We start from the raw sequence: 24,471 nt of genomic DNA on the forward strand, positions 1-24,471 counted from the left end.
TCACAGGTGACTTGATATCACATAGCAACAGCTATACACACACAGATATGCCTTTTATGTAACTGAAGCTTTTAAAATGTGAATAACTTGGTATGCATTTTATAATCTTAGAGTGTTATCAGTTTACATATCTTGTCTCTGTGAGAGATTGTGTTGATCAGAAGTTATTACTGGCTATTTTGTTTTTTAACATAAGGGAGCAAGTGGCTGAATCCCCATTTGATGGCTTCCATTAGCACTTTGCATTTTAATTTGGTTGTTAGTTGTTTCTGACATAAGCATTAATTTTGTTTTTCTAGACCCTGTACAATTTAGTCAGTGACAATTTGTTGAAGGGCAGCTATATATAGTAACAGACCCTGGTAATATACGCAGATAAAAACAGTTTTCACAGATATTCTTGTGGAATTGGTTAGAATAGTGTTTAATACTTACAGACAAATCAAAATCCCTCCTCTCTCTACAAAAACTTGATACTAGGTTACCTTTGGGGTGAGGTTCCCATGACTCACAAGTGCATAACATCTGTATAGCCCCACTCGTGTGGGGAAGCAAGGCTGTGGGGTACTGGCCTGAATAACCCAATCCCAAATTCCCCGACCCACCTTCCAAAATTTGCAAGTCTTTAGTGCTTTCACTTTATAGGTCTCACACCTCTTAAGATGGATTTTTCTAAAATTAAAATCCTAATTGACCTTGACACCTACTTGCTAGTACTAGAACAGTCTCCTGTTACTGTGTGAATGCCATTGGAGTGTGTAACTTGCAAGTACTCCAGTTTTTGTCATCTTTGCAATGGACTTTGATTCCCAGCATGACAATCACACAGTTCTTTTTATTTAAGGTTTGTACCTATCTATCAATGTGGGCTACATCTCAACATCCAGAAAACAAAGGTCCTTGAGACTAGGCCAGTAGGCAACATCATGATAGATGGAGAAAGGATTGAAATTGCCAATGATTTCATTTTTCTTGGATCCATAATTCACATTCTTGGTACCAGCAGTCAGGAGATTAGAGGATGCATTACTTTGAGCAAGTCTGTTGCCAGAGACTGCTCCAAAATACTGAAGAGCAGTGATGTCAGTTTGAAGACTAAGATATGACTGATTCAGCCCATGGTCTTTTCAATTACTTGCTATGCATCTAATAGCTAGACATTGAATTAGGATGATATAGAAGAATTGACACCTTTGAGTGATGTTGAAGAAGAGTCTTGAATATCCAATGGACTGCCAAAAGAACAAACAGATACACCTTGGAAAAGGTGCAACTAGAGTGCTCCTTGGAGTCAAGGGTGGTGAAACTTTGTCATACTTTGAACATGTTGCTAGGAGAGGTTATCCCTTGGAGCAGGCTATCGAGAATATTGTGCTTGGAAAGACTGAGAGTCAGCAAAGGAGAGATAGGTCTCCAATGCGGGGGATAGACACAGTGACTGCAGCAGTGGGTTTAAGTATATCAGAGATGATGAAAATAGCAGAAGATAGCACAGGATTCAGGTTTGTTGTTCATAGGGCCACAATGAGTTGTGCTTGACATGATAACACCTAACAACAAAAACCAGTAGTATTCTCATTCCTAAAGAGATTAAAAGGCTTATCTGGCAGAGAATGGAAATAAAATATTAACCAAATAATACTGCCACCTACAGTTGATTATGCATTTGTTTCTAAGCAGATGGAAGTTGAAGAATGGATTTCTTGGGATAAGCATAAGTGTAAAGATTGTAGGTAGAAATGGGAAAGTGTCAATACAACAGAAAACTTTGGAACAGTTGAACTCTGTCTGTTTTAAGAGCATGACGCCAAATAGAAGGAAAACTCAGTAAATTGTTATTAAAAAGAGGGAACCAGGGCTTGGATCATTGGTGATTAGTTTTATAAAACATAATGTATGGGAATGATACTATGAAACACAGTATGAATAGAGGAATACCTGAAACACAAAATATATGAACGAAACACAGTAAAGAATTTTGTGTGCAAACCAATATAAATGAAAATAATTAAAAAAGAAAAATGGAAGAGGCATCCCCTATAGTAGCACAGATTCCTCTAGTAGATTAGCAGCTACACAAGGTATACCTTGTATTCATCACTCTACTAAATCAAGTGGCTTAAATACTTGTCAAGAAAATGCCAGTGAAACAGACAGCTGTGCAACCTGGCAAGCAGAAGTTTTGAGCAGCGGAATAAGAAGAAAGAAAATGAGAAGAGAAGCACAGAGGTTAATGAAGAAAGACCAAAACACAACAGGTGTGAAATAATAAGTGCCGTTTGCTCCTGAGAAGTCATAGTGCACAGGTGAAATCTGAACTACACAACCCACACGATATCTGTGTGACTGTAGGAGTGTTCTTAGAATACAAATGCAGTGCTTGATTTTAATGCATGCATCAGGTCATTTAGGACAGTAAGATTCTCCCGAAGGACCTTGAACTCTGGGTGGTTGATACTTAGAAGAAGAAGAAAGGGAGAAAATAATCACCTGAGAATAGTTTTCTTCAGCATGCTTCAAATATCAGAGAGTTGATTGATTGTAGAGAAATTATTATAAAGAGAACATACCAGTCCTCTTGTAGCTTGTGTTTCTAACTAAATAAATGGGTGTAATAATTTCATAGAAGAAAAGAATGTATGTATGATGATAAATTTAAATACTCTTATTACTATGATTGCCTAATCTAAAGCAGAGAGACTTAAGGCTTTAACCTCCTTGTTTTTGTTGGTAGAAAGTAGTGTCTGCATACATTTTTTTCCTAACTTAAAATGGTCTTATTTCAGTCAACATTATGGAATTTAATGATTTGGAGTTTTGTTAAAGAAAATGACATTAAATGCAATAATTTTATTTATCGTAAAGATTTTCTACATTTTGGTGTTCTCTTAAATGATTGTAGTTGTATGTTGTTATATATCTAATTAATATTGCATGTGTAAACAATCAGTTAAAATGTAAGTTTACATAACATAGCATGTTTTTAAAACTAATAACTAGTAATTGCTTTCATTATAAGTTTTAGAATACTATTATTTCTTTCTTTTCATTTTTTAAAAAAATTTATTATTTTTTGTGTGCATACCATCAATTCAGATCTGACTGGTACAGGAGGAAATTGTTCCTCCTTCTCCAGCAGAACATCTGGTGGATTCCGACTGTGCACCTCTGGGATTGCAGTGCAGCTTCTTGCCACTAGGCCTCATTCCCAGTCATTATAAGTTTTAGGATATTATGATTTCTTTATATACCTTAGTCCTTCCTCCTTCTTCCAAGTCCATTAATTTACAAATGGAAAAAAAACTTCAGTTCTTATATTAAAAGTGTTTAGATATTTTCTATATCAGTTTTATATATCTGACATACTTGGAATTACCATATTGTTGGCTAAGATAATAGTATTGACTCATTCAACTATTAATTGAGCTGGAAATAGTATTTTTATTAACAGTGTTTTTATTTCTGAGTATCCACTGCTTCTAAAATAGCACCTTAAATATTAATATATTCTGTGTTCTTGGAGAAAAGTATAGATTTGATTATTTACAATTCCATTGGCTTTTGACTTTCTATGGCTTAAGAATTTTGGAAGATATTCTCTTTCTCTTTTTTTTTTGTTATGGTTTGCTGGTTTTTTTTTTAATAAAATTTTTATTTTCTTTGACTTTACCAAAGTTCACAGAAAAGTTAAGAGTTTTCATTTATTCATTGTTGCACAGGTTTTTTTTTCTATAATTATATTTTGTTAATTTTCATAAACATTTACAGAGATTTTGGGTTTCCATTCATTCATTGTTGCACTATTCTCTCTACCCTCCTCCCAGTTTGTTCTTGTCCAAATGCCACAGTGCTTGTCAAAGCCAGTTCTGATTAATCTTCTTTGTCAGTGTGTCCTTTGCCATTCCCTATCACTCCTCCCTGAGAGAGACTTCACCCTGAGTCATAAGGAAAAGGGGATGGCGTATTCTCTTAGCTACTTCCTGCTGAAAAGGGACGCTGTGGGTTTCAGGGTGAAGATCTTCTCTCACTACTCTAAAGGGCCCCTTTGGCAGTAGGAAACACATAGACTATTATGGAGATTGATTTTGGAATTTAGATGCACTCTTATTGATTGTGCTTGGCCGTACATGTTCATATCCTTGAAGATGTATCATGGGGGTGTTGCAACCTAGAAGACACAAATTTGACTAACAAGTTATAAGTACATGAGTCAAAAATTATGGAAAAGTAAAAGAAAAGATTCTTTCATTGTTTTACAAACCCTCCCCCAGGTCCCCTCCACCATGTAGCCCTCGCTCTAGACTCCTGTGATAACAGAAATACCTAGTTATATATCTCTTTTAAACAGTTTTCTCCCTCCTCTGTTTCAGTGCAGTATACATTATTGAACCCATCTTACTCAGTCTCTCCCCAACCCCAAGGACAGTCCCATTCTACAACAGTGGCATCATGTAATATTTGTCCTTTTGTGACTGGAATATTTCACTCAGCATAATGTTCTCCAGAGTCAACCATTTTGAATAATATTGCATGAGTTCCTTGTTTTTTAATGCAGCATAGTATTCCATTGTGCGGATATTCTCTTTCTTAAAAGTTACTGCCTTAAATTAACATTTCTGTGAGTTGTAAAAATGTAGGCCAAATCTTGCTACTGTATTTTAATTAGTATTTTGTAGTAAAATAGTAAATTATATAGCATTTCCTTTAGTTCTCATTCTAAGGTTATAAATTCATAAGATTGTAGCATCAGTTGAAATTTATCTTAAATAAACAGCTTATGTGTTATGGTCCAAAACCCTATAATCATTTTCCATGTTTATTAGTTTCTTGCTATTTTGAACCACCAGAGAGGCACTGTCTTTGGATTAATATGGACTATAAAACTCCTAAGTACTACATCACTCAGAGGTCCCTAAAATAGATTAGATTAGAATAGAATAGATTAAAAAAAAAGAATAGAATAGATTCATATGTTTTAGATTTAAAGAAAAAAAACAACCCAACAACTTTGTTATATCGCTTTTTTTTTAAAGCAAATATTCCCTGTCAAGCCTATAAAAGTTAAGAGATTATGACTAAAGAGCTAACTAAACAGTGATAATCTTACTTATTTATGTAAATTTATCACAAACAAACTCTCTGGGATAGAGGTACCTTACTTAAAATGAAAGATGGAATTCTGAAATAGGGAATATAATAAATAACCAAAACTCACAGTACCTTTAAAGTAATTTTTTTCAAGCCTTCATAAGAACTCCCTTTTCACCTAGCAGATATTGAATAGGGCAATGACTTGAACTAACTCCTTCCAATACTATGTCAAGTAAAGGTGTGAATTGTGCCCTTGTATAGATTTGAGTTACTTGTAGAAAGGAAAATAATTATTACATCTATATCTATGTGATCATTCCATTTTATTCTATGATATAGTAAAATCATAAGCATAACCTCAGATTTGCTATGAACAAGAAAAAGCCATGTATTCAAAGCAAAATGATTTTTGCTTTTATTGTAAATCATATGGAACCCTTTTGAAAATGAGTAACTTTAACCTGACATTCTAAGTGAGAACATTATTCCTGAAATGAATGAATGAGATGATCTATGTATTATTGATAGAAATGTCCACAGCATTGTATGCCAGCCACATATGGTTTATGTTTGTTATTTTTCTAATAGATATCAATCAGAGTCTGAAAGAGACCCCAATTAAAACACCCGTAAATTCAGCAGGAACAAACAAGTTAACGACAGGAGTTATTAGCCCTGAGAGGCGGTAAGTAGTTAGTATTTTGGACTCTTGAGCTTTAGTACATGTAACCTGATTTCTTTTTATCCGTATACACTAAGCCTGATTATGTGAGCCAGAACCCAAGTTCTGTTGGTGACTCTGGAAGGACTGTAGGAGAATGGTCGCTGATCCTTGCTGAAGCCTTTCTCATGGGGTAGACTTGTGAACTGATCATCAGTGGGAGTGCCTCTTTAATAGAAAATATAACTGGGTGGGAGGAAAGTGACTCTAGTCTAGTCATGCAGTTTCTTCTCTGGGCTCATCTTTCACTACTCTTCTGTCTATAGACTATAAACATCTAAATGTTGATGTTGTTGGCAGGTGCTAATCAAGATGACTGGCTCATAGTAACCCAGAGGGCAGCAAATGAAACCCTACCCGCCTCACAGTCACTGCTGCACTTATACCCTTTGTTGTAGTCACTGTTTCAATCCATTTCATTTGAGGGTCTTCCAAAATAATAAGGATACTAAATGGTGTCCTTAGAAAACCCACACTCCTCTTGCATGAAAAACTCAGCAGAACAGATGACCTGTTGTCTCTTGCTTTTTTTTTTTAAAAAAAAAAGAATTTATTTTGGGGGACAATTAGAATTAGAATGAGAGTTCAGTATTGGGTTATACAGGAAAATGTTCTTATTCATTGAAGATATATACTGATGTATTTCAGCGTGAAATGTGATAACTTAATTTCAGGTAGCTCAGTAAATACATATGTTTAATGCATTTATTTTCTATAGACATGGAAAATACCAATGTACCAGAATATTAGCAATTATTGAGTCTGAGGGGATATGTTGATGTTCATTGTACTTTGAACTTTTCTGTTTATTTAATTATTAAGAGAAAAAGTTTGGGGGAAATTTGCTTTACTAAATGGCATTTAGCTAAAGGGGAAGGAAAGACAGTGACTAACCTGGGGAAGATGGCTTTAGCTCTGAGGAGAGGGAAAGATAACCTGGAGAGAGCCACCCAAATGAGACAGCCCCAAAGGCAGGAGCTCCAGCTCTGCACAGGCTCTTGATTTTTTAAAAAATGAAATTGTTGTTGAGAATATATACGTAAAACATATATCAGTTCAACAGTTTGTACAGATGAAATTTAGGCACATTAATGATCTTTAATTGTGCTATCATTCTCATCCTTCTTTAATGAGTTGTTCCTTCTCCATTCACAAAAACTCAGGGTTTTTATAAGTCCTTTTTGAGATACTGTTGTCAATTTGATCTCATACAAATAGTTTTTTAAGAAGCATAATACTTAAGGCAGACATTTTCTATTAGGCTAAACTTTTGTTTGGTTTTAAAACTACTTTAGGAATTAAAAAAAAAGCAGTAGTTTTGGGGGTTCATCCAACTTCCATCATTGTTGTTGTTTTGTGCTGTTGAGTCATCTGTGACTCAGGCACATCAGACCTTTCAACAGTAGCTCTGACTCCTGCTCTATCCTGAGCCAGTTTCACTGTCTGCAATGTCCCTGTCCCCATTACTCCAATCACTGTATCAGTCCAGCTCATCCAGGGTCTCCCTCCGCCCGGATTCCAAGCATGATGTCCTCCAAGGACTGGGCCCTCCTGGCAACATACCCAAAATATGTGAGATGGAGTTTCAAAATCCTTGCCTCCAAGGAACAACCTTTGTCCCTTCGTGGTCACCAGCCTCTGAAAAGTTGTAATCTGTTCTGCATTTAGCCCTTTTGAACAGAATTCTTTTACAGAATTTTTGATCAAAATGTTCAATAATTGTAGCTGGGCACCATCCATTTATCCAGGTCTCATGGCAAAGAAGACATTGTTCATAAAGATTCTGTTCTGTTTTTGATTGGTGTTTTTTTTTAAGGTGCCGCTCAGTGGAATTGGATCTCGATCAAGTCCATGTAGAAGATACTCCAAAAAGAAAAGGAACCAAAGTGTTTGGAAGCCTTGAAAGGGGGTTGGATAAAGTCATCACTGTGCTTACTAGGAGCAAGAAGAAGAGCTCTGCCAGGAATGGACCAAGAAGATTAAAGGTAGATGGGCTAGAATTCTTTGACAGGGACTTTAGAAGCTCACTGCCAGCTGCACCATTTGTTTACTTTGTTTAAAGGGAAGCATTTAGTGAAAGAGTTCGTTGTTGTTAATGTGCTGTCGAGTTGCTTGGAATTCATAGCTACCCTATGTACAACAGCCCGAAACCCTGCTCTATCTTGTACCAACCTTATTATCTCTGACACACCTTCCCCCATTACCTCAGTCACTGAATCAATTCATTTCATCAAGGGTCTTCCTGTCTTGCGCTGTCCCTCTACCCTTCCAAGCATGACATTCCTCTCCAAGGGACTGGTTTCTCCTTATGAGTTGGTAGATTTTTTAAGTTTACTTAGTTACTACCTATTTTTTTAGCATCTAAAATTTTTGATGTTATGCAATGGATTTTGAAAACGCAGCTACTTCCTTCAAGTAGCAAATAACTAATTCAGTGTTGAAGTTCAAGTCTACAGAATAGTCAGAGTGGAACTAAGGGAAATGGGAAAACGGGCATACATGAAGAACAACGGTTGCTGTATTCTGGCACTTAGAGAGTACTCTATCTTGGGAAGTTCTCAAGGAATATTTGAGTTGGAGTGTTAAGTTGAACTTTGAGTGTAGCGTGTATGACGGAAATAGTGACGGCAGATTTGAAGGGGCTCGTGGGCCTGCCTAGGCGTTAGGCCTTATTTGATAAAATTTTATGCTTTAAAATGTGCCAAGTGTCAGTGCTGAGAGTAATATATTAGATGGGGAAGGAAAGAAAAAAATTAAGGTTTTTTTTGGTCGTTGTGTGTCATTGAGTCGAGTTCAACTCATAGCGACTTTATGAAACAAGAAATCTGAACCTGTCCTATCCTGTGCCATCCTCATCGTCTCTGACTTCCTTGAGCCTATTGTTGCAGCCACTGTGTTATTCCATCTCATTGAGCATTGAGGTCCTTCCTCTGACCCTCCACCCTTCCAAGCATGATTTCCCTTTCCAACTAACATGCTCAAAGTATGTGAAACAAAGCTTTTTCATCCTTGCCCATAAGGAATACTCTGGCTGCACGTTCTCCAAGACATACCTGTTCATTCTTTTGGCAGTCCACGGGATATTCAGTACTCTTTCCAACACTCCAACTCAGAGGCATCGATTCTTCTGTCATCCTTCTTCATTGTCCAGTTCTCAGACATGAAACAAGCAATTGAAAAGATGATGGCTTAAATCAGATGTACTTTACTCTTCAAACTGACGTAAATTCTTAGTAGATAGAAAATAATCGTTATTTTCTTGTTTTTTCTCAGAGCATTCATTCAAACATCTAATGAATAATACTTTTGTTTGGGGGAAGTATGAGCTGTAGGAGGGAGAGGGATGGGCATTTCCTTGAAGAACTCCTAAACTAGCAGGTAAAACAGGCGGGGATACCACTGTGATCCACGGCCTCAATGTAATAAAGACATGCTCTTAGAAACATGGGGCCCAGAGGACGCAAGAGAAGATCACAGTGATCCTGTGGCCTGAGTATTGGAACCATGTTTACTTTTTTCACAGAGGCTTTCATGCTGAACAAATCAGGTTAGAGGAAGGAAAATAGTAAGGTACTTCAGAAGAAACGTTTTCTGAGATCTCATTTATGTTGTACCTTAAAAAGGAAGAAAATAGAACTGATCTCTTAGTAGTTGTTGTATTGTTGAATTTTTAAAGTGTACTTAGGCGTTTTAGATTATCTATGTTTGGGGGCATATCTTATCATTTTGTTCTGTAATTTCTCTAGTTGTGGATAGTTATAAAATATTTTAAATTCTTTTTTTTTAATGTTTAGTCCTTGCCTTTATTGTATTTTGGAATTAAAAAAAAAAGAAAAAGAATTAATCTTTTAAGTGGTTCAGATCCAAGAAAAGCATCTTTACCTGACTTACCCATCAGACCTACTCTAGCTCCTTCCAGAACAAGCCCTGGGTATCTAAAGACCTGTTTCAACTGATCCCATGTAAAGTCATTTCTATGTGTGAAATAACTATGAGAACAGCCATTCTCATAAGTACTTTATATACAGATTTTCACCCACAATTTAGCTCTCTCACTGGAGCAAAATTCTTTATGGAGTATGTTCTCTGGGGCCTGATAAGGGCTTCTATTTCTAGTAAAACTGTTTCCAGGCTCAAGGCATTTAAAGAGATTTTCACTTAGATGAGTTCCCTGGTATACTATGAGAGCTGGTCACTGGCAGAAGCTTCCTTTTTCATACTACTTTATGATCTTTTTAAAATGCAAATGCAAGTAGGCTCTCCAACTGATACTTCTGCCACACGCATGACAAATATGTAATTTTTCAACAAAGGGGTTTCTCCATTGTATAAGAAAGCCAGAGCTTTGCTTGCTTTTCTCACACTTATTGGAACTTCTCTAAGTGTTGAGTTTTACTGAAGCCCAATGAAATGTGCACACTGCCTGAAACACTGCTGACAATGAGGGCATTTAACAAGTGTTCTCCTTTGTGAATTCTCATGGAACAAGGAGGGTGGGGCACCGCTAGAAAGTTTTGTCACATACACTGCATTATAAAGCCCAACAGAACATTGTATCCTCCAATGAGAACCCGTACAGATTCCCTGAGTTTTGAGAAACCATTAGTCTGAGCTCAAATCTGATCACCTGTTACAGGATTCATAAAAGTATTTTAAATTCTAATGTTGAAAACCATAGTACCATTTCATTGAAAAACACTAAACAACTCATCTATGTAAACATATTAAAAAATTAAAGTACCTTGTCCAAGTATATACATTATTGTGAAGCTAAGAAGCCTTGGTGATGTAGTGAGTAATGTGTTGGACTGCTAATGGAAAGGTTGATGGTTTGAATCCATGAGCTGTGCCAGGGGAGACAGCTATTAAGCTATTAAATCCTATTAAGATTTACAGCATAAGAAATCCAATGGAGGGCTGCCACGAGTGATTGAACTGACTTGACAGCAGTGGCCTTGGTTTTTGTTTTAAGCTGTTACGAAATCTTGATTGATAATGTTTTAAAAATACTCAGGTGAATTAACCTGACTGCATTATTTTTTTTAGAACTGCTCAGAAGGTAGTTGGCTTCCTAGGTGGTCCTCCAGGGCAGGATGTTAGAGACAAACTGTAAGACTGAGGATGAGAAGATCTGTGTTCTAACTCCATCTTTGTGCTGTCTACTGTTATTGCTGTTGTTATATGCTGTTGAGTCACCTGCGACTCATAGCGGCCCTATGTACAACAGCCCTAAACCCTGCTCTATCCAATGGCAATCTTACTATCTCTGACACACCTACCACAACTGAATCCATCCATTTCATCGAGGGTCTTCCTCTCTTGCACTGTAACTCCACCCTCCCAAGCATGACGTCCCTCTCCAAGGACTGATCCTGCCTTACTTATGTGTCCAAAGTAGGTCAGACAAAGCTTCAGAATCCTTGCCTCCAAGGAACAGCCCGGCTTCGCTTCACCCTCTCCAGGATGAGCTTGTTTGTTCTCTTAGCAGTCCATGGTATATTCAATACTCTTTTCCAACACCACAGATCAAAGGCATCAATTCTTCTTTCATCCCTAGTCATTGTCCAGCCTTCTAATTGCAAATACCATGGCCTGTATCAGATGCATCTTGGTCTCCAGACTGACATCATTGTTCTTCAATACTTTGGAGAGGTTTCTGACAGCAGACTTTCCCAATGCAATTCATCTTTTGATTTCCTGGTTGCTGCTGTCAAGAGTGTTGATTGTAGAGCCAAGCAAACAGAACCTGTATATACCACATTTTGTGGATTCATATATCTGTTTGGTAGATATTTAGATTATTTGTACTTTTTAGCTATTGCTAAAGTACTATAGTGAACATTGCTGTACAAGTTTCCCAACTTCACTTCTTTTGGGTAGTATCTAGGTTGACATTTCTGAATCTCTGGTTGTTGCCTATTCACCTTCTTGAGGAACTGCCAAGTGCTTTGCCATACCAGCAGTACTGTTTTGCCTTATTGCCAGCAGGGGATGAGAGTTCCAGCTTCTATATATCCTTTCTAACCCCTCTTTTTTTAATTTTTTTATTATTTTTCTGTGAGTGTACCATCAAATCAGATCTGACTGGTACAGGAGGAGATTGACCCTCCTTCCCCGGCAGAGCATCTGTCTAACCCCTCTTGTTTTCCACTTTTTTGATCCGTGTTCTTCTAATGGCGATGAGATTATATTTCACAGTGGCTGTAATTGTGTATTCCACTGTCTAGTGAAGGAGCCTTGTTGTTTAAGTGTTCAGCTACTGACTAAAATGTTGGAGACTTGAAGCCACCAGCCTGGTAGAAAGAGGCCACAGTCTGCTTATTCACATTACAGCTTAGGAAACCCCAGGGGACAATTTTACACATCCTATGGGATGTCTGTGAGTTAGAATTTATTCTGTGGTAATGAGTTCAATGTTTAATGATCCCTCGACTTCTTATATTAAAAGATTACATATTCACCAAATAGTTGGAAGAACAGAACCAAGAATACCTTGATTTTTTAAAAAAAAAACTTTTTTGTGATACATATATATTTAACTCCTTTAAGTGTATAAGCCAGTAAGTAACACTAGTTATGTTGTCTAGTTTGTGCAGCCATCACCACTGTTCATTTCCAAATATTTCTGTAACCCTCAACAGACACGGGAAAGCCATAACTTCCCATTACCCATTTCTGAAAGACTCTGGTAACTATTAATAGACTACTCTGTGTCTACATTCTAGGCATTTCTTTTTTATTTTATACTGATTTGTTTTGAAAGTTTGAATGCATTGTTTTTCACAAAAGATCTTTTCCATTTCTTTCACCACCACCCCCCATCGAATTGTGCAACCCTATGATTAACACCCATCTCCCCCCGCCCATCTTCACCCCTCTGATTCTGCCCTCCCCACCTCTTGGACCCTCATACTCATTCTACAAAAATGGTTTTGTTTTTTATTTTTTATTATAATAATGGTTTTATACAGTATTTGTCCTTGTGGGACTGAGTTAGTTCACACAGCATAATGCACTCCAGTCCTTCCCAAGTTAGGTGGTAATTTACAAACTCATTGCTCCTGTGTACTGCTGCATAGGATTCCATTGTGTGAATGTACCACAACTTCTAAGTCCATTCGTTTGTGGTTGGACATCTAGGCTGTTTCCATGTCCTTGTGATGGTGAATAATGCTGCCATGAACACTAATGTATAAGTCTCCATTTGAGCCTCAGTTCTCATTTTCTTGGGGTATATTCCAAGCAATGAAACAGCTGAGTCATATGGAATTTCTATGTTCAGCTTTATGAGGAAACGCCAAACTGCCTTCCAGAGTCGTTATAGCATTTTACAATCCCAAATGTATAAGAGTTCCTATCTCACCACATTCTCGCCAACATTTATTACTTGCTGTCCTGTTAAACTTTGCCACTGTTACTGGAGTGAGATGGTACCTCATTGTGGTTTTGATTTGCATCTCTCTTATTGCCAGGGATTTGGAGCATTTCTTCATGAGTCTTGTTTGTTGGCCATTTGAATATCTTCCTCTGTGAAAATTCTTTCCATGTTTTTTGCCCATTTTGTAATTCGGTTATCATTTTTTTCTTGTGGAGGCCCAGGATTATTCTAAAAACTTGCGTTATGAGACTCTTGTCTGAGATGGTACTGCCAAAAGTTTGTTCCCAGTTGGTAGGTTTTCTTTTCACCCTGTTGGAAAAAGCTTTTGATGCTCCCAGGGATTTAATCTTTAGAAGGTCCCATTCATCCTCTTCAGATTGTACATTTCTGACTGTATTTGGTAGTCTCTTTGTACTGTAAACTAGGCCTTGAAGCTTGATCCCAGTTTGTCTCTTATGAACTTTATGGTTTTGGGCTTTACTCCCAAGTCTCTGATGCACTTAGAGGTGATTTTTGTGTATGGTGTGAGATGTAGATCCTGTTTCAGCTTTCTGCAGGTAGCGGCCCAGTTTTGTCAGCACCATTTTCCCCCATTTGATAGGTTTTATTTCCTTGATGAATATTAGTTGACCATAGATGGTTGGGTCTATTTCTAGGTTCTCAATTCTTTACCACTGGTCTATGTGCCTGTCATTGTACCAGTACTGTGCTGTTTTGGTTTACTACCGCTCTGTAGTAGATTTTTGAGTCTAGGCATTTCTTACAAGCCAGATCATGTAATATTTCTCCTTTTTTCATATCTTCACTCAGATGTTTTCAGGGTTCATCCATGCTATAATATGTGCCAGGACTTAATTTTTCTATGGCTGAATAATATTTGATTGGATTGAAACACATTTTTTACCTGTTCATCTCTTCATGGACTATTTCTTTTGACTATTGTGAATAATGCTAATGAATGTTAGTGTGCAAGTATCTATTTGATACCAAATTGATTATAGTCATAGAAATGGAACACCTTGGTTTTTAAAGACTCTGATTAGATATTATTGTCATGACAGGAGTCCAGAATGAAGCCTGCACAGTGCAGTGGACTTGTGGGGAGGGATTGCATAGCAATGAAAGAGTTTTTCTTTTACTTGGAGAAAAGTGAATGGGGGGGAGGGGTGGGTAGGGAGAAAAGTGCAACCGTGAATGACTGGAAATGCTAAGTCTCTGTACTTACATTAAAATTAATTTTTAAAAAACCCACAAAAAACCAATTAAATTTAAATAACATAAAGTAGGATTAATTTTTATTTTGCAAAAGAAATCATATAAAATGTTATTTTTTTATTTTTTTATTCATTATTGCACATTTCTACCTCCTTTTTCCCTCTCCCTCCTCCAGCCTACCCTGCAACATATCCTCTTGTTCCAGATTGTTCTCATACATATAATGCATACCCATATATTCCTTTTGGACAGTTCTTCCCCTCATCTGTTCTAATGCAGTGTTCATGATCTATCTGCTCTTTCCTCATTTCCTCCCCAACTTTCCCATGTCTGTCCTATTTTATAACAGAGATGTTATGTGGTATTTGTTCTTTTGTAATTGAGATATTTCACTCACATAATGCCCCCAAGGCTACTCCTTGTTGCCTAATGTTACACTATTCCATTATTTTTCAGTGCTTCATAGAATTCCATTGTGTGTGCTGACTCACTTTTTAAAAATAGCTTTGTTGTGATTGTATTGGTTCTGTCCCATAGTGACCCCCTTTCAATCGAATGACATTGCCTAGTCTTGTGTCTTCACAACAGTTACTACACCCTTCATTACAGCCACTTCATCTTGTCGAGGGTCTTCTCATCCTCGTGTCTAAGAAGCATTCAAGCAGTTTAACATTTAGGAAGTCTAAATCTTTCTAAGATTTGTTTATTTTTCTGTCAGTCCTTGGCATATTAAAAATTAGCTCTATAGAGGTAGAATTGGCATACCATCAGCTACATATATCAGAAAAGTATAATTTCATATATTCAGGCATTCACACACATACATGCATGAAACCATCATCAAAATTTAGGTGCTTAACTTTTTAAGCATAAGTAATTAAAAAGAAAGTATGTCATTGTTATTGTGTGCTTTCAAGTCAGAACTGACTCCTAGCTGACCCTCCAGCAGGTTTTCCGAGGCTGGAGATCGCATGGGAAGAGATTGCCCATCTTTTTCACTGTGGAATAGCTAGTAGATTCAAACTGCATATCTTTGGGTTGACTCCTTATCATTGAGCCATCAGGACTCCCTCAGGTTAGAATATACATTTAAGTATATGAGTATTATATGGCACCCAAAGTTTATATCTTAAAAGTAAGATGCTTGAGTCTTTTTCAATTTTAGCATTGTTATTTATTAAACAAAACCTCTGAAATTGGAAAGCATAGAAACTAAGGTTTTGTTTGACAATGAAGATACTCCTCGGACAGTAAGGATTTTTGTCTCTTTATTAGTGTTTCTTCAGGATCTTCTAGAACATTCTTGAATGCTTGACAGTAAACATTCAGTAAATAGTTATATGAATGAATGAGACCAATCAGGAGTTAAAATTAACATCTCTGAGAATTATGTTCTTAGGCAGTAAGAAAAACAATTTGGCATTATTATAAAAGAAACAGCAGTTCTATTCATTGCTTCATAGAGTTGTAGAATCAGCCTTTGGAATCACTCATTCTCTGATGCCAGCTGCCAGCATGGCATTATCTCTCTTACTGATCCTGGCTGTCCACCACTAGGGCAGATCTTACATAAAACAACTAGCCCGCCCTCTAATTGCCAAGTAAGCAGACAGCAGCCACAAATCGGAGATTCATGTCACACTTCCACTTTCATCCCCTTGCTCCTTTGCGTCCTTGGGGTTGATAACTCACTGGAATAAGGTACAGATCCCATGGAAAGGACTGAGGGTCATGGATGTATCAGTGAAAGGATACAAATTAGCATCATTGTAAGGAAGACATGCAGTGACAAGGTCTGGGGGGTAAAGCGCTTTCATATCATCCTCTATTTGCCCACTAGGAAGCTTGCTGAGCCTTCATGGTCCACTTTTATTGGCCAGTCTAGACTAACAGACTAAATCATGGCCCCTGAGGCTAGTTCAGCTTCTTGGTGAGTCTTTCTGGTTTGCCCAGCCTCCACTTGTCAGCACAAACCCTCAAGTGTGACCTGATGTCCCAGATGAAAATATCCCAATTACTCCAAGGATTATTTTTCAGGAACGAAGGATACAAAGCTGAGCTCTGGTGGCCTAGTGGCAAGAAGCTGTGCAGCAATCCCAAAGGCATGGGGTTCGAGGCCTCCAGCTGTTCCACAGGAGAAAGATGGGCAATCTACTCTTGTGTGATTAACTGCCTCTGAAAACCCGCCAGAGGGCCAGCTGTGGGTCGGTTCCGACTGTGTGGTACACACCCACCAAAAAACAAGGATGAAACCTACATTTGTTGTTGTGGGTGTTTCAGCTCATAGCAACTCTGTACTACAGATTGAAGCTTTGGCCTATTCTGTTCCACTCAAAATCTCTGCTGTTTTTAAACTCATTGTTACAGTCACTGTGTCAATCCATCTCTTTGAGGATCTTTCTTTCTTTCATTGTCCCACTGTGTTTGTAAGAATGATATCTTTCCAAAGAACTGACCTCACGTGTAGCATGCCCAAAGTATGAGATGAAGCCTTACCACCTTTGCCTCTAAGGACCTCCCTGGCTGCTCTTCTTCTCAGACAGATTTGTTTACTCTTTTGGTGGTCTAAAATACACTCAGTACATTCTGCCGGCATAACTGAAAGGCATCAATGGTCTTCCTTATTCGTTGTCCTACTTTCACATGCATTGAAAGCTGTTGAAAACACCAAAGCTTGGGTTGGATGCACTTTAGTATTTCATTTAAATCACAATTAAAATTTAAAAATTGTCTTTTAAAAATATTAATAGCAGCAGTATAAGAAAGGGGTTAAATTCTTTATTGGGCTGGCAGGATGATGATCTTTGTGGTAATGTAAAGGATTTCCTCTCACCTTTTTAATCTTTTTTCCTTTTAAAGCTTCACTATAATGTGACTACTACCAGATTAGTGAATCCAGATCAACTCTTGAATGAAATAATGTCTGTTCTTCCAAAGAAGAACGTGGACTTTGTACAGAAAGGGTAAGATGCACATTCACAGGGTGTTGGTTTATGACTTGATGTCTTCTGGGCTTTAAGAACATATGGTTTTTGTTTTTGTTTTTACTCATTTCTTTACAAAATTCTAATAAAAATTCAGACAAATTCTTTCAGTTTCCCTCAACCTTCCACACAACAAATTGTACAATCCAATGAGTAATCCCCTCTTCCCCCTGTACATCCACATCCCTCTGCTCCCAGCCTCTCCCACCCCTCCTGGATCCTTATACTCTTTCTACAATAATGGTTTTGTATAATATTTAACCTTGTGGGACTGAGTTATTTATTTAAAAAAAACAAAACAAAACAAGGAACATATGGTTCATTTGCTGTTTTTTAAAATAGATTTCTCCCACCTCATTCTGAAAAGCCTTTTTGATAGTGTGGTTGTTCAGAATGTATTCTTTTGTTTTAATACATGTTCCTTATGAACACTTGTATAGTCACCAGTTTAAGAATTCGCTTTAAAACAGGAAAATAGAAGCTTTTACTTTATCATAAGTTGTAATGTAAATTTACAAGATAGCTCAAACAAATAAGGGACTCCATTTTTTAAAAAACTGAATTGCTGTTTTACAGGTTTGGCTTTTTAGTACTTAAGAAAGTTATTTTATCGTAATTCTCTCCTGTTGTTGTTGTTTATAATCTCATGGACTAAATAGCCAGAACTCTTCTGGTTACTCAATAAGTCTCCTTAAAATTTCTTATTAACATAGATTTAAATAGAATGATCACTATAGAGTAAGAGTATAAGAAGCAATCTTTTGCAAAAGTGGTTTACTTTTCATTAGGTTACGTCAGTCAGTGTGTTGGCAAACTCTCATTATGTGAAGCAGGTTTTTTTTTTGTTTTTTTTAAATTTATTTTATTATTTGTGTGTATGTATACCGTCAAATCAGATCTGACTGGTACAGGAGGAGATTGCCCCTCCTTCTCCAGCAAAGCATCTGGTGGTTTAGAACTGCATACCTCTGGGATTGCAGTGCAGCCTCTTGTCACTAGGCCACTAGAGCTCCCTAGCAGTTTCTTTTTTACGTTTCATTAGAACACGTCTCTCACTTACTCTGACCTACTGCTCTTAATATTGGTCCTTGATTGTGATCTAGAACTTCTAGATCAGAAGGCTTTCCTTGTTCATAAGCTTTAAGAGGAAATCACTGTCTGTCAACCAGTATTTGTCCTAAATTTCTAGGTAGTCAAGTTTCTGCCTTGATTGATCCCTTTCTTTTTATTTTCTTGGTTTTACCTTCTTTGTGACAAAGCAGAAGGACAGGTATTTTAGTGATGAAATGTCTTTAAACTGGATTATATTCCATTGTTAACTTTTTTCACACAGGAAGACTTTTTGCTGTCTTCTATATGACTGAGTTAGTCTGTGCTTTATCTTTTTACTAAGGGCCTCTTTTTGGCATGTCTGATACTATCTATTTTTTAAGATAATCAAACTCCTTTACCTGAAATACAGAACTAAGTAAGGAAATAGGTATCAGTATTTTGTGAAACTTCTTAGTATTTTACAATAGATATAATATAATTTCTCCACACTAACTCTCCTAAGCATTGTTTTTAAAGATCAATAACAAGACAAATAAAACCCTAAAAATTAAAGTGAACAAACTTAAAAACGAATTTGCATGACTTTGTTAACATTATTTAGGAACATACCTTTTCATTAAAATGAATTTTAGACTTTACATAGACCGAATCTTTCTATTGTCAGAGTGGGTAGCATGACTGTTCTAATTACAAATGCCATTTGTTTCAACCAAAGAAATATGCCACTTCCTTGAGCATTCTCTTATAATCCTGCCATAAAATATTGTAATGATCATAGCCTCTTTTTATTAGGAGAGAAACTTAAAAACCATATGTCCTTCTGACAGGCTCTGGTTTCAGCTTAATTTGTATGAAAGGGAGGCATTTCTGATGAGAAATGTCTCTCTTTCACATACACACAAAAATACATTCTTTTACATACACACAAAAATATTCTTAATCTTCCTTGCGCTTTCCTTTGTTGTGAACATTGTGGAGATGGCTTAATGTTCACGGATTAAACTGCTGAAAGAGTTGCATAAAGGATGCCAGAAGATATTTTGAGCGTGAAAAGCATGTGTAGCTGTGAAAGAAAGGCTTTTCTTTGGAGCATGGGAGAATTCTGGTAAACCCTTTTCAACTTTATTCTTTCAAAGGATCCTAGTTCAGCTTCTGGGAAAATACCAGTCATCCTCTATCACTAAAGCATAGCTAGGTCATTTGGAAACTGTAAGCAGTTATACATTCCTTAATATGAAATAATGGTTCATTTTCTCCACTAGCCTCCTAGAGGCTTAGAAACCTCTTGTACTGCATAGAATATTCATGGTTCTTCCACTAACTGGCTTCTTATCTTATTTTTCACAGATATACACTGAAGTGTCAAACACAGTCAGATTTTGGCAAAGTGACAATGCAGTTTGAACTAGAAGTGTGCCAACTCCAAAAATCCGATGTTGTGGGTATCAGGAGGCAGCGGCTTAAGGGCGATGCCTGGGTTTACAAGAGATTAGTGGAAGACATCCTATCTAGCTGCAAGGTGTAATTGATGATGCTGTCCATCCTGTGTATATGATACAGCCTACTTGGAGAGTGGTGTGGTTGGTCTCTTTTTCAAGTCTGTTGGAACTATAAACTCATTTCCAAAGAGCTATCTTAAAGACCACTATATTTTTATTTTAAAGCGTATTATTTTGTAGTTGAATCTAAGGCAAACCTATCTGTTATTATCTCTTTGTCTTTTTTTTTTCTCTTTGTCTTTTAAAATCATGTGGCTTTGTATGTTAATAAGTGTTGACTTTCCTAGATTCACTCCATATGAGAAGTAAGCTTTTAACTGTCGTCTTTTAATCTGTAATTTCTTTCTGAAATAAAGCCATTTGTGAAAATTGCGGCTTCTCTCTTTTTATTTATTGTGATCCAAATAAAATCTCAATGACTTCCTGACTATTAAGTGGAGACTATTTGAAGTATGTTTTATCTGTTATCAAATATGCCTTGGGCAGAAAAACAGATAAGAATTCATTTGCATAATTTTTTCCTGTCTCTGATTTAAGTAGGATTTATTGAGATCGTTAACTAAGTCACAGCTGTGGTTACCAGAGTTAAACAACACACTTAATATGTTGAATAAAAGAGTATTGACTTCAGTAAGTGTGTTCGTTCAACAATGATAAGTATCCGAACTATGAACCCCATGAAATGTTACTTTATGGTAATTTTCCCTAAGTCTCAATACTGACTTCAAATTTGTACTTTTATTTCATTTTATTAGTCTCTAAAGGCCTGAACTCAAGTTACATTTGTATAGATTTTACCAATTAAACTAGTTGGAAGGAAAAAATAGCACTATTCTAGTAAGCAGTGAAGGAGCATTTTGTCATTCATTTATTCAGTAAACGTTTACTAAGTGCTTACAGGCATTAGGTCCTGGAATTGAAGAGGTTATCTAATAAACCCATGGAATTCAAAGTGTTAGCAGAAGCAGAATTTGGAAAGCTCTGAGGGAATGGACACTCTTGGTACCAGCGTCAAGGAATCAAAAGACATTGTGTTGGGAAAATCTACTGTCAAGGACCTCCAAGGTGCAAAGGAGCAACAATGTCAGTTTAAAGACTTAGATGGCCTTACTTACTATGCATTTGAAAGTTGGAAAGTGAATAAGAATGTCGGAAAAAGAATCGACGTGTTAGAGTTATGGTGTTGGAGAAGAGTATGGACTAGCTCATGGACTGTCAGAAAAACAAACATGTCTTGGAGAAAGTGCAATCGGGGGGCTTCTTAAAGGCAGGATGGTAAAACTACTTTGGGCATGTTGTTGGGAGGGACCAGTACTTGGAAAATGACATCATTCTTAGAAAGGTGGGAGGGTCGGCCAAAGAGAGGAAGACTCAAGAACACCGTTACTATAACAGTGGGGTTAGGTATATCAGAGACGATGAGGTTGGCATAGCTAGAGCAAAACTTTGATCCATTTTTCCGAGGGTGACTTGGAGTTATAGTTGACTTGATGGAACTTAATAAGAGGGAATGAGGGTAGCTCTGGTGGCATAGTTCATAGAAAGTTGTGTTGCTGACCCAACAACCATACCTCTCTGATAGTTCAAATCCAGCAGAGGCTCCAAGGGAGAAGGATGGGAATTCTCCACCCATGTAAAAGACTGGAGCTAGAAAAATGCAAGGTGAGCCTGGAGCATTTTACAGTGGTTCCCCACCCCCCCAAAAAAACCAACCAACCAATCAAAAGATCCCACCCAAAGAACAAAAACAACATAATCATGGGCACATGTTAAGTTGAAGAGGACTTGAAATTGGTAGCAGATTTTGAAAGTTTCAAGACATTTAAAATAGTGATTATTATCAAAGCTCAGGCCCTAGATAAGAGACCTCAAACAAGATAGGTCGACCTATTAAAGATTCAGATTCTCATCTGTAAAACAGAACAGTGGCTGAGTGGCTGGGAAGATTCTTCCGAATAATGCGCAGTTCATAGTGCAGGGGCATCTTGAGGTGTAAGCCCTGGAAAGTGACCTCTCAGTAGCTTCCTCATTTGTCTTTGAGGAGTGGCCCTCTTATTGTATTTTTTGAGTGGCCTTTACAGAAGAGATTTGATTATGTAGCTACCTCTAACCTTTGTCTTCTTTCAAACTTCCAGCTCTCCCAAATAATCACCCAACTGACTCAATGTCATTTATTATTTATTCTTGACTCCTAACTTCATTCACTTACTTTGTTTATTCAAGTCAAATTTGTAAAAATGTGTTGTATTTGATGCTATTTGCATTTTGCTGATGTAGAGATATCCTTCGGGCCTCATGGAACAAGTGTGTCAAGATGCATGTATTGTTCACACACAGGGATTTTTTTTTTTTAATTCTTTGGCTAAGACAGCAGAAGATGATTTATTGTGCCTGTGACATCCAACCACAACTAAGCAGAGTTGGTCCAGAATATCAGAGGTCATGGGCAACAGATCAAAAGGGCCTGGTTTCCAAGGAGGAAGATGGACCTCAGCGGCGTTCATGGCGATCAAATAGTGATGGACATTCTAGAGTCAGAAGTTCTAGACAGGAGCATGCAGTTCAATTCATATCAGCGTGCCCAGCCTGTGGCATTCCCTACTCCTGCCGCGGGGGCGTCTGCGGGTGCACACACTCACGTTTACGTGGACCTCGGCCTCATCTTCTTTTACACTTCATCCTGTGCATTCGCTTTTTCCTCCACGTGGCCCTCATGGTTCGGAGGTCTTGAACAAGATGGCACTAAAGTGGAAAGAGTGGATTTTTTTTTTTTTAAATAAAAATTTTATACTGGTTTGCTTACAAAGTTTGTATACATTGCTTTTCACACCAGATCTTCCCCATTTCCTTTACCCATCCCACCCTCCACCCTTCAAATTGTGTGACCCTATGCTTAATCCCCTGCCCATCCTCACCCCTCTGTTCCTACTCCCCTCTCATTGGATCATCATACACATTTTACTAGTTTTCTACAATAAAGATCTTACACAGTATTTGTCCTTATGAGACAGAGTTAGTTCACTTAGTATAATGCTCTTCAGTCCCTCCCAAGTTACATAGTGATTTTCAAAATCATCACACCTGCATGCTGCATAGTATTTAGTTGACAGGGATTTTTGATGTTTTCCGTTCTACACAGGTCCCACTCTAAGTCACCTTTCCAAGAAGCACCTACTTATCACAGCATATGAGGAGAAGAGCATCTGAACCTTCTTATTCCCATTTTAACGATGTGTCCCTAAGACCAGTTGTGGTATTTTGCATTGATGCCTGTTGTGGATTGAATTATGTTCCCCAGGACTATATGTGTATAATGTAGGAACTCTGTATCCCCATGATCTGATAAAGCAATAGTTGTAGGAGGATTGAAGGCAAAATGCAATTCTCCCTAGCTCCATCATAGTTCTATTTGGATGTAAGGAGAGTTCCCCCAGGATGGCCAGTGTTATCTTTTACCTCACCAGAGAGAAAAATGGAGGAAACAGCCAAGATGGAGAAAGCCTTTGTACCACCAAGAAATAATTGTCAGGAATGACGTTGATCTTTGTGGACCCAGGTCCCTGGATGATGAAGTTCTGGTACTGAGGAGCCTCCTTTGCTTGAAGAAGGTCAGAATACATGGAGGCCTGCAGGCAACAAGAGGCCTACAAACGCTGAACAAGACCTCTCCACAACTGAGAAGGCCACCTAAGCGCTAGAGCCCAGAATCTGGACTTCTAGCCTCCTAAAGTCTAAGAGAACAAACTTCTGATTGTGAAAGTCATCCACTTGTGGGTCTCTGCCGGGCACCATTAGATAACAAAAGCTCTGCCCTTGGCCCTGTGCACTTTAGCAGGAAGAGCACTGATTCTGGGGGTCAGGCGTTTGGATTCCAGAACTGGTTTTGTCATTTTTTTAAAAATTTTACTATTTTTGTGTGAGTGTACCGTCAAATCAGATCTGACTGGTACAGGAGGAGATTGTTCCTCCTTTCCCCGGCAGAGCATCTGGTGGATTCGAACCGTGCGCCTCTGGGATTGGTTTTGTCATTAACTGCTAGGGGAAGATACTGCCTTTCTCCAGTTTTGTTTCTATAACAATGATGTACATAAAAGAAATACATTCACATAACTTAGGTGACTTCCTGACTCACCTTACAGATGACATTATAGTTTAATGTGTAATTTGGAAGTCGGGCTAAGCATTTTAGCCAACATGTGAAGCTCCTAGAGGGTAGCTACGAGTTCACCATGTGTCATAAGTATGCATGCAAACCACAGTACCACAGGGGTCTCTAGGTCTGGACAGCACACTTTTTTCCCATTTAGAAGTCTGTTCTGCTGACTGCTTGGTGTTCTGAGTTTCCTGTCTAGTTTATATGTGCTATACAGAGGCTTGATGAAGAGAAACAACTTGCATAGGAAGAAATTCCCAATTGCTAAATAAAATTTATAGGGTTGTTGCTGTTATATGACACTGAGTCAACTACAACTCAGCAACCCTATGAATAACAGCTCTGAGCCTGCCCTATCCTGAGCCAACCTCACCGTC

General features: G+C 37.7%; 1 protein-coding gene across 1 annotated transcript in view; it reads left to right on the top strand.

Moving 5' to 3' along the window:
• The window catches only part of MELK (maternal embryonic leucine zipper kinase), an 89,947-nt gene extending 69,980 nt beyond the window's left edge, over positions 1-19,967 (top strand). Inside the window, exons 13-16 of the mRNA XM_006886955.1 lie at positions 5,680-5,776; positions 7,629-7,797; positions 17,265-17,368; positions 19,790-19,967. Of these exons, the coding sequence (XP_006887017.1) occupies positions 5,680-5,776; positions 7,629-7,797; positions 17,265-17,368; positions 19,790-19,967 (548 nt within the window). The remainder of the gene's footprint in view (positions 1-5,679; positions 5,777-7,628; positions 7,798-17,264; positions 17,369-19,789) is intronic.
• The last annotated feature ends 4,504 nt before the right edge of the window (positions 19,968-24,471 follow it).

Source organism: Elephantulus edwardii, unplaced genomic scaffold (assembly GCF_000299155.1).
Source record: "Elephantulus edwardii isolate Elephantulus edwardi_28Jun2011 unplaced genomic scaffold, EleEdw1.0 scaffold00052, whole genome shotgun sequence".
NCBI classification, from domain to species: Eukaryota; Metazoa; Chordata; class Mammalia; order Macroscelidea; family Macroscelididae; genus Elephantulus; species Elephantulus edwardii.